The 15,595-nt window shown below is 45.2% G+C and overlaps 1 protein-coding gene across 6 annotated transcripts in view; it reads left to right on the top strand.

Moving 5' to 3' along the window:
• Positions 1–15,595, top strand: part of stard13b (StAR-related lipid transfer (START) domain containing 13b) — a 59,052-nt gene that overhangs the window by 32,819 nt on the left and 10,638 nt on the right. The window contains exon 1 of one of the 6 annotated variants that reach the window (XM_053422669.1): positions 1,914–2,207. The exons of 3 other annotated variants lie outside the window; for them this stretch is intronic. In XM_053422669.1, coding sequence (XP_053278644.1) covers positions 2,045–2,207 — 163 coding nt within the window. In that variant the 5' untranslated portion in view covers positions 1,914–2,044. Of the gene's footprint in view, positions 1–1,913; positions 2,208–14,320; positions 14,526–15,500; positions 15,571–15,595 lie in introns of those variants that run through there. 2 more of the 6 variants (XM_053422671.1, XM_053422673.1) reach the window with 2 other exon arrangements.

The raw sequence follows: 15,595 nt of genomic DNA, 5'->3' as shown, positions 1-15,595 counted from the left end.
TCAGGCCGTTGCCAACAAGCTGCCACTCATTCCTGAATCTGACACCTTAAGCGATCACTTTACACTATGAATGAGCACAGGTGTTTGTGTGTATGTGTAAAAAAAAAAAACGAGTCACCACCCGGTGAAATCATCTGAAGAGTGTCATAGCCTCACCTCATATCCTAAAAAAAGCAACCGTTGCATATTAAAAAAAGCTGCGCCTGAGGGTGTTTGTGGGGGTGGGGGGGGCATTGAACCCGGGAGAGGTTTATGAAGAAGTGCAGTGGGCCCTGAAGTGTGCGGCTGAATTGTGGTCTTTGTGAGCTTAAAGCTGGAGTGGCGCTTGCCAGCCAGGTATAGAGGAACAGACAGGGGCTGTGTCTGACTCGGTCGCTCGCCCGTTTGTGTTCCACTCACACGTATGGCGCCATGCATGCTCCGCACAGGCAGGCCTGTATGCCGAGGCCGGGGGGGGGGCACGTCACCAGGAGAGTGGCACAGGCTCTAATTAGCACTGGGCGGGTCTGCCTGTGCGAATGTGGACTTTACTTCAGGTGTGAGGACATTGGTGTTCCGTGTTACTGAGGTATACATAGAGGTAATTTTCATAAGAACTGATAACCCAAAGGATATAAATGTGTTTTTGCTATCTTTTTCCTCCTGGTTCCAGAGGATATTTTGATTCACGAGGGGAAAAAAGTCTGGTTTTATTTGGTTTTAAATATAAAAGGCATGTGTCCTGAATATATATTGCATAATAATTGGAAGCAGGCTGAAAACATTTGTAATTAACTAAATGTGCTGTTGAGTGATAGTTTTTTTTTGTTCCCACACTGCCCACACACACTGGATGGTGGTGAAGCAATTCCTGAGAGATGGAAAACAAGAATGAGATATTGAATTGGCCGTGGTGTTTGCACTGGTTGTGGTTGAATACTTTCTCATATGAAATAGTTTTGATTAATTAGATTGTTTGCATTTTGGCCGTGACTCATTTCTATCTAATCTGATCTTTATCCCAAACCATGGTTTGATTGATGTCCATAAGCACACATCTTATATCACTTTCTGTTTGTACAGCTCCCTGGTTCTGTGTGCCATAAAATCAATATATGCGGTTTATTACATATTATTAAATTAATAAATTCTGCGGTGACACATCTTTTATCACTTCCTGTTGGTGCAAAATGGGAATGTGCTTCTCTTTCCTATCTAATGACTGTTAAAACGATATTCTATGAACATTAGTATCTGGTAAATGCTTCATATTGTTTTACATGTGTTGGCAGTTTAGGGTCACAGTGTCACAGACACCCGAGCTGAGGAGATGACACCCTGCTGCCTCATCTTTACTTCTGTGTTGACTGAAAGCGGATCTAGGTCACTCCATGCATTCAAGCTCCAACTTCTTCTCCCCCTGAGGAGCTGACACCCGGAGGAGACCTGCTGGGAGGCCTTCCTGCGGCTGGAAGCGGGAGTTAGTGTGTCGGGGGAGGTGGGGGGAGCAGAAATTAGCATTCTCCAACCACGGAAAACAACTTCTCACTCTCCTCTGTAGTTTTCTCTCTCTCTCCCTCTCTAACTACACAGACTCACTCTCGCCCAGTAAACTTGGCACCTGTGGGTCCAGCAACAGCAGAAGAGTTGTTTGAGTGCAGGGCGGCTCCAAAAACCACTATTTTTCTAGGCCCTCCCACGGCCGTCTTTCTTCCACTCCTGCTCTCCTTACTCAGTTCATAGGCATTCCAATGGTATTTATATTTCCCTCCAGAGCAGGGGGAAGTTGACAAGCGTTCACACAGACACTGGATTCAGCTCGGCAAGGTGGGCAGTACTCCCACTGCTTCCCCGCCATTGGCCTCCCTGTGGTCACATGAGCTGAAGGAAAAGACTGAAGTGTTGGCACTCCTCCCCCTAGGCTCAGCTCTGCCTTCCCTCTCAGCTCACTTCAGGCTTTTTGCGCCTGTACGTGAAGTTTTGTGTTGGGGGATAGAGCGTGTGGTTCAGTGTGTATAGAGCCAGTGGCCAAAGGGCTTATTTGGCATACAGGGGTTTTAAAGTTATGTTTCGGGAGCTCCCAGAGTCCTCAGGCAGCGAGTGTCTGGGGAGCATGACCCCGGAGACCCAGGATATCTACCTGAGGATGGACCATCACCGCAGACGCTCGGGGTACAGGCTGGGCAGGATCATTGCCAGGCAACAGCTGCTCAAGAAGATTTCTGGAGGTAGGAGAGCTGCTTGGATCGAAGTGACAGTTCAGATTGGGGTTGGGAATGAATCCGTTTGGAAATCAGCCTTTAAAAAGAAAGAATGTTGGCTGTAGAAGCAGTTGTTGGTACTGTGGTATTTTGTTCAGAAGGATCCCTCTGTGTCTGACTTCCAGGAATGCTGGGAGACACAAGCTGGTATGAGAAACATGTAGATGACACATCAGCATGAATATAAGCTTATGAATGGAGAATGAAGAGCCGAGGGGAAGTGAACAAGGGCATTGTGGTGTTTGATCTGGATCAGCTGATTTCAAATGTCAGTCCATATCTCTGGCTCTTTACCTCGTTCACTCGAGATAAAGGTGGCGCTCCTAATCTGTGGAAGACAAATATAATGATAACAACGGGCGAATGTGTGTGTTTGTGTGTCATTGCACACAAACTTGACCTTCAACCAATAAGTTGTCAAGGGTGTAATGGTGGTAAATAATTACTGCAACGGACACCGAGCTGAGAAGCTGTAGGATCAGTTATGTAAGGAGAGATAAGCCCACAGTGTAAACAAGATATACCGATGAACGTGGCGCCTGACAGATTTACAAGCCCACAGCTCACTTGAGGTCTCTCGTCTGCAGCCAGGAGAGCAACAGTGGTGCTGTTTCATTTGAACCACAACAGGGCCCAGCCCCTTCATTCAGCTTTTCCACAGTCCGTAGCCTCTTGCCTCTGCATTTACCTGGAAATGTAAGGTCAGTACTGGGAGGGGGCAGGTCGTGCATGACAATAGAGAGGACAAAGCCCGGCTACGCCTGCTCCCACCCGTAGGTGTGATGCCGGATCAAAGGGCGGCTGCGTTTCATAACAGGAAAGTCATCCGTTAGCGATTTCATCAGATGGCAAAACACGGCTCGGCTTTTCCTCTCGGATAATGCACCTCTTGTGTGAGCAAGACTTCCTGCATCACCGCAGAGGACTGGGGCGACTCACGAGTCATGTTTGGTGTTTGTGACGATGAGAGGGATACACAGAGTTGACTGTGGGGTGGATGTGTCAAAGATGCCCTGAGAGAGAGAGAGAGGGTGTGTGTGTGTGTTAGTTTCCAGGGGGGGGGTCTTCATGATCTGATGTTTGCAGGCGTGTGCAGTCATGCAACCTGCCGGCATGTGTTTTCAGATTACAGATGTCTGGTCTGACAGCAAACCAATAATTTGGGTCATGTGTGACAAGGACAGAAAGTATGCACATGTTTGAAGTGGTTTTTCAGATTCTGTTATTCAAAGTTAAAAGTCTTTTTTAACAGTCTCTGGTTTCATGGTTATTGTCGGGAGCAACTTTTTTAAAGACTTGTTAATATTATATGATATGTTTTTACGTTAGTCTGGATGAATTTGATTCAATTGACACTTTTCCTTACATCATTTGACAGTTTTCCGCCAATATACTGCATATACTATTAAATTAGCAATGAATTAGTGGTTATCAAAGCCTTTTGACAAAGTTGATATTTTATAATTTACACATTTAATCATAATAAGTAACCATAAATAAAAATAAAACCAATACAATTCAAGTTTTCATATCGGCAAACTTGACGGCAGATGCCAGTCTGGCTGTGAAAGGCTCCTATTGGCTGACATGTCGCTATAATTGGTCCTAAATAAGATCCTCATCCCACTGCAGGAAATGTAGGAAAAAGGCTGTAATGTGTGACTATGTGTTGATGAAATACATTGACTCACAAGAGGCAAAGTTCATATAAACTTTCCAGTGAGTGAATCCCACACAATATAAAGCAGTTTGTTACTAAAGTGAGTGCTGTCTTTGCTAATGTTCTTTGCACATGGTGGATAACAGAGTTTCCTCCACGGTAATTGTTTTCCCATCTGTTTTCATCTGTCATCACTTGAGTCAAAACACAATCTTCCTCCTCATCCTTCTGGTAGTGAAAGTTTCAAATCTGATTTGCTTTCAATGCCATTTTCCTCTCAGTGTGGCAGTTCCCTCTTCATGTTCCCCAGGAGATCAGTGTTCATCCCCCGGTATGATCCTGTTTTCCTTCATTCTCGTGTCCCACCTTATGTGATGCATGGCTGTGTGAAATGTGAGAGATAACAGCGAGGTAATATTTTCAGGGCCCTGCCCGCAGGAGTGTGCAGAGCTGCAGGATTGATCTCCTCGCGTCGTGGTGGCTCCTGCATTCCAGCTCTGTTGACATAGCAGGTTGAAAGTGAATGGGGGCCGTGGTGATGTATTGTTTCACCCCACGAATTCCAGGGAAGCCTGTGGGGTCTTAGTCATGTTTCCGATTTGATGGCCTTTCCAAAACCACCAGCGTGTTTGGCTTCTTGCTCAGCTGGTGACGAAGCACCAGAGGTCTGAATGCTATTGCCCAAAAATTCAGTTATCTCATCGGTGGAGCCAATATGTTCCGCTGTGGGAAATGAGATGGAAAGTTGAAGTGTTGCACAGTGGGATTATTGTGCAAGAGAAAGAGCCTGTTTTTATTGCCGAGGAATGTGTTGTCCCTTTCTAAAAAAAAAAAAAAGAAGGTTCCTTGGATTTGAGAGGAGTTTTCCAAACCCCATCACTCTGGAAGGGCTCCTGTGTTTCTGCAGCTTTCTGCTCCGTGCACCTGGCCTCCTCCCCATCCAGCCCATCTGGAGTCCAGGCTGTACATCTGTTAACGTTGCGTTAGCATCAGAAAAATAAATATTACTGTGTTGTATTTATTCGTGTTTATTTTATATGCAAGTGTCCAATTAATTCACACTAAGTACACCAGCTGTACACAGAACGCTCATACCATCATACAGAAGAAAATCCTATATTAATTGTTCACATGTCATCATTAAGTACATTTATAGCAAGTCTGTCACTTTTTGGATCATTAAAGTTCATGTTTGTGCATGAGGCTGTTATAACTAATATACTTCATATTTAGATTTAATCAATTCCGGTCCCAGTGGACAGTTTGCTCTCGAAAAGTTGTGTTATTCATTTACGGGGATTTTGACCGATGTCAAAACATGAATATGAGTCATTTCATAATAATATGCCCATGTATAGTTTTGAACTCACATCTTCATTGCATTAGGTGATGGTTTTCAGCTGTTTTCCTTGTACTCCGAGCTGGACTGGAAGTGGAAACCCGACCATTTTAGGCTATGGTGAAAGTGTCCCTGTTTAGCCGTGGACACGTCTGTGGAAACCTTGAGCAGCTGAAAGCCACACCGTGACTAAACGCCCGCTCGCTGACTCTCCTCCTCATTGAAGAGGCTGTTGTGTTTCGAGACAAGACGCTCTGTCCAGTGTGACCCCGCGTGGCCCTGCTTGCCTTATTGACCTTGGTTGCAGCCAATGGGCTCTGATCTCTGCCCCTGGAGAGGTCGGTGGAGGAGCGAGTGCATTTCTTGTCAAATGACACAAGTTATTGCGCAGCAGCTGTGCGCTCGTCACTGGATCTCTTGTGTGTCCTGGAGTTACAAAGCTTGTGTTCTATTTGGCCGTCATGGCTGAAAGGCTTGTGTGTCTCAGGTTAACGTGCCATCAGCCACATTTGTTCTTCTGCTGGCACATGTCACTGTCACTTGTCTGCAGTGCTGCATGCTCAACACTAGATGTGTTTCTTGCTTAATTTGGTTGCATTTAACTGGTAATTTATGTCTTAAAAACATCAACGTATAAGTTGAATGTGCTTGAAACACTTTGGCTGCTTGAGTCTTTTAACAGTTGGCTGTTAAATGTTCCAAAGAGCAGAAATAAAACCTTTTGTGAGGGAAGCTTTTATCATTTATGCTCCAAAACGTTTATAGAATTAGGAATAACTGGTGAAATCATGACATTTTTAAACAAAAGCTTGAAACCCATCTCTTCAGCCTGGCTTTTGATTAAATATAATTTAAAGACAGTACTTTATTGTATTCACTTATTTCATTGCATGTATTTTTTTTAATTGTATTATTATAGGTTTTTATCTCCTGTATTTCCTGTCATCTTTTTTCCAATTGTGTATTTTCAGTTGCTATTGCATCTTTCAAACCTGTATGAATGGTGGTATACAAACACAGTTTGAATAGATTGATTTAGAGATCGATAGACAAAGTTTGAACCCTCTGCTGGGTTTGAATGCAGATGGAGGGAGAAGCAGAAAGTGTGTGAGCAGGATAGTGTGTGTAACAATAACACACTTGTGGAGTTTGAAAAAGAGAAAGAGAGAGGACAGGAACACTTCTGCTTGTTAAGAGGACGAGCTCCACCCTCCCCTCCTCGTACGGGATGGATAATTACTAGAAAACCAGCTCCTAGGAGAGGTTTGCATTGTTCTGTCTTCTGAAGATGAAAAAGTAAAAGGGCTCTTCAGTGTAAGGAATCTCTCCCTCTCTGCACATCTCTGAATTATTCATCCGTGCTCTCCTGCAGCACGATGCACGTCAGATCTTCTGAGTGTGAAACGAATTTAACGGCTCCTTCACTCACATGGAGGTTTGATGATAAGCGATGATGTAGCTTCCTGCGTTGTTTACTTAACGTTCACATGGAGCCGGGTTTATCTTTAATTCATGAACCTCTCGACTGTAGACGTGATTGTTATGCAGATCTTTGTTTGCTGCCTTCACAGGGCAGTAAATAACACTGACAGGGAGACAAAGGCAATTTTGACAATGGGATTAGCCGCTCGTCAACACCCGCACTTCAAATATTTAAATCTGTATCTTACGCTCTTGTTTGGACATGATGATTAGGTTTAACAGATTCCAAATGCATCTGAAAAGAATAAGAAACGAGTTACTCATCAGGGTTTAGAGGCTGTGGCTCTTCACGGCACTGATTCTAATATATACAAATTCTAATCAAGTATGAACATGTCTTGTCGTTCCATTTGAAACGCGACAAGTAAGCGACTAAAGTCAGTAAAATCAAATTCGACATGCATGTTAGATACAGTCAGTTTTTGAGGATGCTGACCCCCCAGTGCACAGATGAATTGTGGGTGGTGGTGAGAGAGGCCAAAAAGAAGCAGTACCGTAAAGCAACATAAACAAACTCAGAACATTTCATATTTCATCTATATTATCGGCTATTATTGGATTGTCACCCACATGTAACTAGATCACAATCATGTGAACAGATCTGATGTGTCTACGGCTCTGAGTGATTCCTGTTACAGTCCATACAGTCCAGTTCACCGGCCACCGTCTGTGGAGCCAAACCTTTCCAGCAGCTGCTTGGTAGCCGTTGGTAATTTCCCGCCTTGCTGATAAAGAATGAGTCAGTGTTTGCGAATCTTGTAACGGCCACAAACAGCCCGACTCAATCTGACCAACCATCGAAGGTCACATTCACAAAGCTCTCATGTGGATTCCCTCTTTTTGACCTATAGGTGGCAGGCTGAGCTCACGTTCCCCACGAAACGCTTTGTGAATCAGTGCAGTTTCCAGTCAGAGTGTAGCTGACAACCACCACGTGCTGAGCTAATCATTTGCTAAGTGCAGATTTCAGAAATGCCTCAGCTGCACTGTAACAGGAACGGAAAGTCACATATTAACATCGCCGTGATAGAAACGTCTCCTGTTCTCAGCTTTTTTTTGCATTGCACAGATTAGAAAAAGTCAACGGGGCAAAAATATCCTTAACCTACATTTGGAAAATAGGGTCAAAAACAGATCTGATGTTTTAAACGTTAGTCCTAAGAATACATTTAAATGAACATAACAACTCTGTAGAAAACGGTATAACATGCTTTAAATGGATTGTATTGAATAAATATATCTTATATTTGATTGTAAAGCTACTTTCTTGTAATCCCTATTCTATTATATATACATCAAACAGTGTATATTCATGACTACCAGCAGTTCAGTGCTTGACTGCCCTCATGTGGTAAAGGTGGACAGTACAAGTCATGAGCTGGAAAAACTGACATGCACACAGGCAGCGTGCACACAGACCACAGACATTCAGCTACTGTTACTTCACTTTATTGCTCTTTCAGCCAGAGGGTGAATGTCTGAAAACTGCCTGTCACATGGCATGACAGACGGGCGCTGTATGCTCTATTAGGGCTATGTCTGTGTCTGTCTGTCTGTGTGTCAGGGCCGGGTCTAGGCAGGGGCAAGAGGGGGCCTGGCCCCCTCAAATAAATGTTGTGCCCCCTCAAACTAAATAGGGTTAGGGTTAGGGTTAGGCACAATGCCCCCTCAAGATTTGTGGCTGCCCCCTCATACATGCCTGTCTAGACCCGGCCCTGCTGTGTGTGTGTGTGTGTGTGTGTGAGAAGGACTGATAAAGCAGAACAAACCCTTAACTCTGTCTATGTGTACGATCATTTAAACACTGTCCCTCACCGTGAACAACACATGCGGTGGCAGTATCATGCTCACAAGTCTGTCGCTCGGCTCCTGAGGCCGTCTTGTGGCCGCTCGCTTTGATGTCGTTAATTTGGACCAGCGTCCCCAGGGATGGCTCCATGCTTTTATTGTAAAGGTCCTGAGAGGGCTTTCTCACGGTAGGGGCACTTGTTCTGACATTGGCCCCCTCGCTACCCTCTGACTCGGAGGCCGTTCCCAGAGAAGGCGGGAACCCCTCGTCGTCCCCTCTGGGATCTCGTCCAAATGAGAGGGAGGTGGACCTAATGGAGCTCTGCAGGATTCTGCTTCGGAGGAGGCTCCTTCTCCTCTTCTCTGCCCCGTAGCCTTTACCGGTGTGCGCCAGGACTTATGAAACATGTGTCGATAACTTTCCAGGCAATCTTTTTCCATGTTTCCATGAGTCAAGATTTTAGGTCAGCATCGGTAATTCATAGTTATCCCACTTTAGCTGTGTTATACGGCACACTCGGAAAACCAAATTACAGTGTTTATAGAGGCTATCAAAGGGAAGCGGGAATTACAGCCACACAACTGTATATTATGAGAGGGTATACCCAGCGTGACATGGCAGGGCATGCACTGCAGCTTTACATAAAACAAGACATGAGCGGACTTCGAATCAGGACGCAGCCACCAAAAGACACCTAGAGAGAGGTTGTGGCCCATGTTTCACAGGATTAAAGAGGGAGTACGGTTAACTGCATGACCACAGGCAATGTGGAGCAGCCGTAAGGGAGCTGGCACGAGGGAGTTGAGAAAGAGATTGAAGAAGACGGAGAAGAAGCGAGCGGGAGGAAGGGAAAGAAAGAGGGGAAGTTAGTGGACGGAAAAAACTAGTCTGCGGGAAAAAAGGATTTCTCTTGCTGAACTCTGAGTCCAGGCCTTACATCTGGACTGAGGGCCACACGGATGCCCACAGGTATACCTCCCTCCCCTGATCGGTTACGTCAGCCTTATTTTATTGTTCACATGCTCCCCAGGAAGATTTATCACACTTTAATTGACTTTGAGGGCCTCGCTTTCATCAAAAAATGATTTTTGGTATCAGGACATTAAAGAACAAGAGATAAGTTTTGGCTAAAAATCTGCATTTCTCAAGAAAGAAAACTGCTCAGTACCCACACAGATAGCGAGTCCTTCAAGTGTGTTATCCCTGCCGGGCCTGCACAACTTATCCTGTGCTGTGTTATTTATTTATTTGTAGATAGAGTGAATAACTTCAACTGAACAACCGGGCCCGGGGTTTTTGGGGAACGATGCCTGGATGAAATGAAGAAGGAAATCCCCCCAAAATCCAAAGTTGATGTTTTTATCACCAAAGAAAGCAAAGCCTGCACAAAGGCCTCCGAGATGGTTGTCAAAACACTTTAACGTGCGTGGGAACGTGGCTGCAGTCCAGTGTCTGGAAGTGTTTAGCGTGTGCGTCGTGCCTTGGAAGCCGTTGCCGTATGTATTTCACTGAAAGCTGTGCTGATTGATTTCTGCTCTGCTCAGAGCTGATGGCAGTAAAGCAGCGGCACTTGGGGGATCTGGAAAATGCTGAGATGTCTCCTCCTCTCTGGAGGTCAGAGGTGGCGTTTCTACTACAGGACACATCTTTTCAAGTGTCCGCAGGAAGTCATGTGCCAAGGCATCCTATAGTGTGACCAGAGGGGAAGGAGAACACCTGTCCGCCAAGCTGGAGGGCACTCAACACTTTCTCTCGCTTTTTGCTGTTTGCTGAGCAACACGGTGGGAATCGACATGTGGTTGTCAGAACATTTTCTCAAAACTGAGCGAATGTGAGACCGTGCAAAGAGCTGGATGAAAACACTGCAGAGCTAGCGGTTTGAACTTTGAGGCCTTGGCTTGTTCAGAGGCAGCACAGCCCAAACACAGTTATTTGTCTTCTGGCTGTGACAACCGCCCAGATCCAGCTATCAGTTTGCAGTTTGGATCCGGGGTAGTTTATAAATCCTTCGCTGAAAAGCTATTTGTGGTGGGATGAGACACTGACCCCAGGATAATCTCTCACTCTTCTATCCCAGGTTGTTGTGTGGGGACTTGGAACACATGTGATGTCTACATTTGGAAACAATTTGAAGTGATTTTCCATAGTTACAAATGTTTACAGGATCATGCTGACCCCTACATGCTTTTGACCGGAGCCTGACTGATACGGATTTCTCGGGGTAGACGCTGCCGGTCCATTAGGGAGGAAAACATTTCAGAGACAGATATATATATATATATTAAAAAAATTGGCAATGATTCCTATGGGGTTGCATTTTTTATTCTGTGAAATAAAAGTTTTCAGATGCGCATATATCATCAGCTGACCAATAAATCAGTCAGACTCTACTTTTAACCGTGCTAACCCCGCGTCAGGCTGACATGCCTTGGTTTTAACTGTGTTCTCAGGCAGAACTGTGAGAAGGACATTAATCAGCTCTGTGTTTATCAGGAGATTACTGGTACCTGACATTGCACAGGAATGAGTAAAAGTCAATGAACGTCTGTTACCGTGCATTGTTTTATCATCAGTAACTGTGACTGGTGGTCACAGACACAAAGACAGAGACAGACGGGGAAACCGAGAGAGTCGATGGGCTGTTGGCCCTGAAGATGAAAGAGGCCTCTCTCTGGGTGTCCTGCAGAGGTGAAGGAGAGTGTTACCACAGCTGTGATGCTCTTGTTTAAATTCAATACAGGACCTCAAGAGGAAAAACACAGCCCACATGACTTTTGACCCAGCAGGCTTTGGCAATGGTCAACAACAGCAGCTCCCCAGCTCACATAGTTATGTTATTTACCCTCAGAATCAATAAGCTCTTGCTGTGTGTGTGTGTGTGTGTGTGTGTTGTGGAATGAAAGGTGGACCTCAGTGATTCACCAGGGGAGTAATAAAAAATGCGAACATTCTTAAACCAAACTATGTTTATACTTGAAACAGTCGGGATCTGCCTCATTAATATAAAGGGAAAAATAAACGAGGAGCATTATAATGTGCTATATTTAAAGCATTGGTCTATAATGCATAAAAAAGCCCTTAAATTAGTCGCGGATGTCTGCGGAACTCTTGACGTACGCTGGCCCTGAATGCTAATGCCTCCTTGGCCATGGCTCTCCCCGGGCTGGCACTGTGTTTGTCCTCAAGTCCCCGTCCTCCAGGAGGCATCGAGCTTGGCTTTGTGTGCCCTCTTGCTACTGGAGACCTGCGGCCCACTGAAAGCCTCTCTCCGCAGGTCACCGTGGACCAGAGGGCAGAGGCAGGCCCGGGACTGGCGGGCTCATTTGTAATTGAGGACATTTTGCTTCGGTGTCAAGGCAACGCAGCCTGGAGCCGATATCATTTCCAAACCTGCGTCCCGTTGCACCGACCGAGGGATAACGACGGGTCCCCGTGTGTTTCCCCCCGCCGGATCAAATGCGGGGCCTGGAAGTCGGAGGGTGATTCAACACAGACTCTGTAATTAGTTGGCCTGTAGAGCCAGCTCATGTGTCAATCACTGCATCACATCCACAAAGGCACTGTGTTGTCGCTCCCCTTTGAGGACAGATAATCTCTTAGATTTGACTATTGTCCTTTGTCCCTGGTTCATAGACGATGAGAATACTGTGAGGTGTTGTGGTAACAGCGAGTGGCACCTACTGTTCTGCCGATGTCGAATCACAGGGACGTGTCGAGCTTTGTTAATTAAAGCCTGCTCTCGAAAATTAGATGTCTTTATTCTCATAACATTAGGTGGAGGGTCACTGCGGTGTTAATCCAGCCCAGCATTTCCTCTCAGAGGACTGGAACTCTCATGGAAAAAGAGCATATCTCCTGTATCTACAGTGACGTGGCTTCTCGGTCACCGTGCCGGCCAGTGTATCGGTCGTGAATGTTTGCGCTTCCTGTTTGCTCCCCCGTGAACAATTTCAAACTGTGAGGCAGAAGGAAACGCGAGGCTGATTTGGGCATGAGACATCAGATGTTGTGGTTTCGGGGGCAGACGAGAGGAGGGGGCAGTGTGTTTCCCCTGGCTGGCTGTCTAGTCTTACTTTTACAGTAAGGCCGACTGCTCACTGTGAGTGGGTGTCTGTGGGCAATTAGCATCATAAAGGGGAAGAGAGGCCTCTCCTCCATTCCTCCCAGCGTGATGACACCTCTCTCCGCCAGCCAGCGCACTCCTGGAATCTCTCTCCCTCCATGTTATTGGCTCTCTCCCCCCGTCTCCAGGTGTTTTTGATAGAGACAGTCTGCGTGGCTTTTGACTGATATATTTGTTTGGCTCGTCTGGCTGATTCATTCAGTCGTCTCTGCTTGCGGTGCAGTGCGGGGGAGTAAAGAGCAGACACATTTGTCGGGGCTCCACACAGTTGGCCCTTATAAATTCAAGCGGTTTGTTTCAGAGTGCTTTCAAAAGCTCTGCTATGCGCCTAGGTTATTTACTGTTAAATGGTTTGTAAAAGGTGACTAAAGTGGATTTCAGACGTCATTCTGTCTGTGCCTGCAGCTCCGTGGCTCCGGTATGTCAGAGGAGTAGTGTTTTACAAGAGGAAATGGCCAAAACGTCACAAAGGGAGGCTGGCAGAGTAGAGGAGGGCTACATCTGGATTTTTACTTACCCTATAGGGAATTATAGATGATTTGGCGCCCTTACGTAATCACAGAGCTATGACAAACCCCAGAATTTTTAAAGTGAAGGCCATTTTATCCACACTTCAACTAATTCAAACTTTTCCTTTGTGATCTCACCTTTTTTAATATAATGCAAAACTGGGCTATTAACTCAAAACTAAAATTGAAAAAGAAAACTGAAAAGAAGATTTTAAACAAATTGACAGGAAGCAGATGCTGTAGATTACTGTCCCCACATAATGTATTTACTTAGATTTGATTTTTGAGTCACTTTGAATTGAATTTCTTTGTATTTTCCTATGTTTTTACCTTCTTCTTTCCTCTTAACGATTCACATTATAGGCCTGGATAGATGGTAGAACTTGTTGTATGGAGATATTTTAGATATGATTTTAATATGATATAAATCATGTGGAAAAAATGATTATTTTCTGCTGTTTACAATCAGCTTTTATTCCTTTGCTGCCTTATTGCTTAAATCATTAAAAAAAAAAGTCAGATGTACTGGAAATAATTAGTTCTTTGTTTCACGTCAAGTGACACAAGACAGTCTGTATCTCAGATGACACAGATCACACAATTCCTCTCATTCATTGATGTAACGCAGTGAAAGAGACAGAGGTGAAGTGGAAAATATCAATCTGATGATGTTACTGCGGAGTCTTGTGAGTGGAGCGCCTCGGCATGATTCACTGGTGCTGACTGCTGAAAGTTTATGTCACTGGTTTTCCCCCCCGACTTCAGCTGGCTGCCTTTTTCCTTTTTCTTTCATCTAATGGAACAACATGGATTCTGCGAAACCAGGCTCCCTCTTTTGTTTGTTTTAATGAAACATGTCCAGCATGAGCTATGATAAACCTCAAACTGAACGTTTTAAGATTAACAGTACAGAAGTAAATCCCAGAGTGGTGGTAACTTCTTTACATTTAAAAACGAGGACTTCAAAAACAAAGAGACTCGCAGAATTCAGAGGGAAATGTCAGTTTGGCTGCAGCTTAGATCTTTGCCAAAAAATGTGCTGAGTGGGGTATGAAGACGTTGTCCTGGGCAGAGCTGGGTGGGAGGGTCGGGCACAAGGAGCGGGAGGGGGGAGGGAGATGGGGGCAAACGTTAAGGCAGCCTGCCACAGAAAGGGGTGGGTCGAAGGAGAGATTTAGTGTTGGGACCGGCACATGGTGGTTGGGGGTAGATGGAAGGAGAAAGGAGAGCGAGGGAGCTGTGGGTCTGAGTTCAAACTACAAGCTGTGTTCAGAGAGCGAGCAGGAATGCGCCTCAGTGTGGGAATGAAGATGCTCTGACACGTTCAAGACAGTCTTGATGGATATATGAAACACTCTTCAAACTTTACGATGAAAATATCCCGTGAGTACACAAGAATCCATCGCTGGAAACCAGCTGTGCTGTTTGTTGGTTTGAGAGAAAACATATTAATGCCTGTAAATGATCTTTTCATTCACACTGAGCCTGAATGAATGAATCTGCTTCTCATTTCTTCTGGTTTTTCCGAAAGAACAAGAGCAGGAACACGTTACCGTTAATCAAAAAGCTTCGCTGTCAGACAGATGCAGCTCAGGACAAAACAAAGCACATCGTAAAATCCTCGAAATATTTCACCCATGTCGCTGGCTGTGAGAGAGTGGAATGTGAACAAGCCTTTAAAACTGTCATTATTTTGGCAGCGCTGTTGTCTGCTCAGCCCGAGAACTATTGAATCGTGCCATATCTTCTCCTGCAGCACATTGTTACGTGTCATATCCCTGCAACCAATTGCATAATCAATGTTCCTGAGAGTGATCGTTGCAAGAGGTGAATTGTAGAGGAAGATACTACATAGCCTCTGACAATCTGGGCCATTGTGTCCGAGCACACTGGAGTTTCATCTCATTGTGTTATTTTATTTCGTGCATCGTTTTTTTTCAAAGCAGTGGGTCGCATTGAGCAAACACAAGTTCTCATTCTTTGGCATGATGCCCGCCCAGCCTTTTATCCAAAAGAGATTTCCTTAGAGAGAGGATGAGAGGACAGAATGTCTCGGTATCGTGTTACAGAATGCCAAACAGAGAGGAATTCCCAGCTCAGGTTACTTGCTCCCAGTGGTCCAACCTGCGGCTGTGGGACACAAGAGGACCTGGAAGCGCTCTCACTATGCGCTGCAGTTGAATAATACAGGCCTGATATTATCCACCGGGGAGGGAAGCCTACCTGAACAGAGAGACTTAACCTCGCGGTGATACAGGTGGGAACTGCAGCGAGGCTCCACATGTTGACTCAACTGCTGGTTAACGGGGGTAAACACTTTTTTTTGTAAACCAAGGACACAGGGAACTGTTAATATTTACTCAGTTGTTGGTCAGTCTGTGGTACAGCGTCACTTTTCATTGATTCCTCGGGGGACTCGGACGCGTAGGTGAGTCCCGGATCACCAGTTCTGA

The sequence above is a fragment of the Pleuronectes platessa genome, chromosome 5 (genome assembly GCF_947347685.1).
Source record: "Pleuronectes platessa chromosome 5, fPlePla1.1, whole genome shotgun sequence".
Taxonomy (NCBI): Eukaryota; Metazoa; Chordata; class Actinopteri; order Pleuronectiformes; family Pleuronectidae; genus Pleuronectes; species Pleuronectes platessa.
This window is presented reverse-complemented; position numbering and strand designations above follow the sequence as displayed.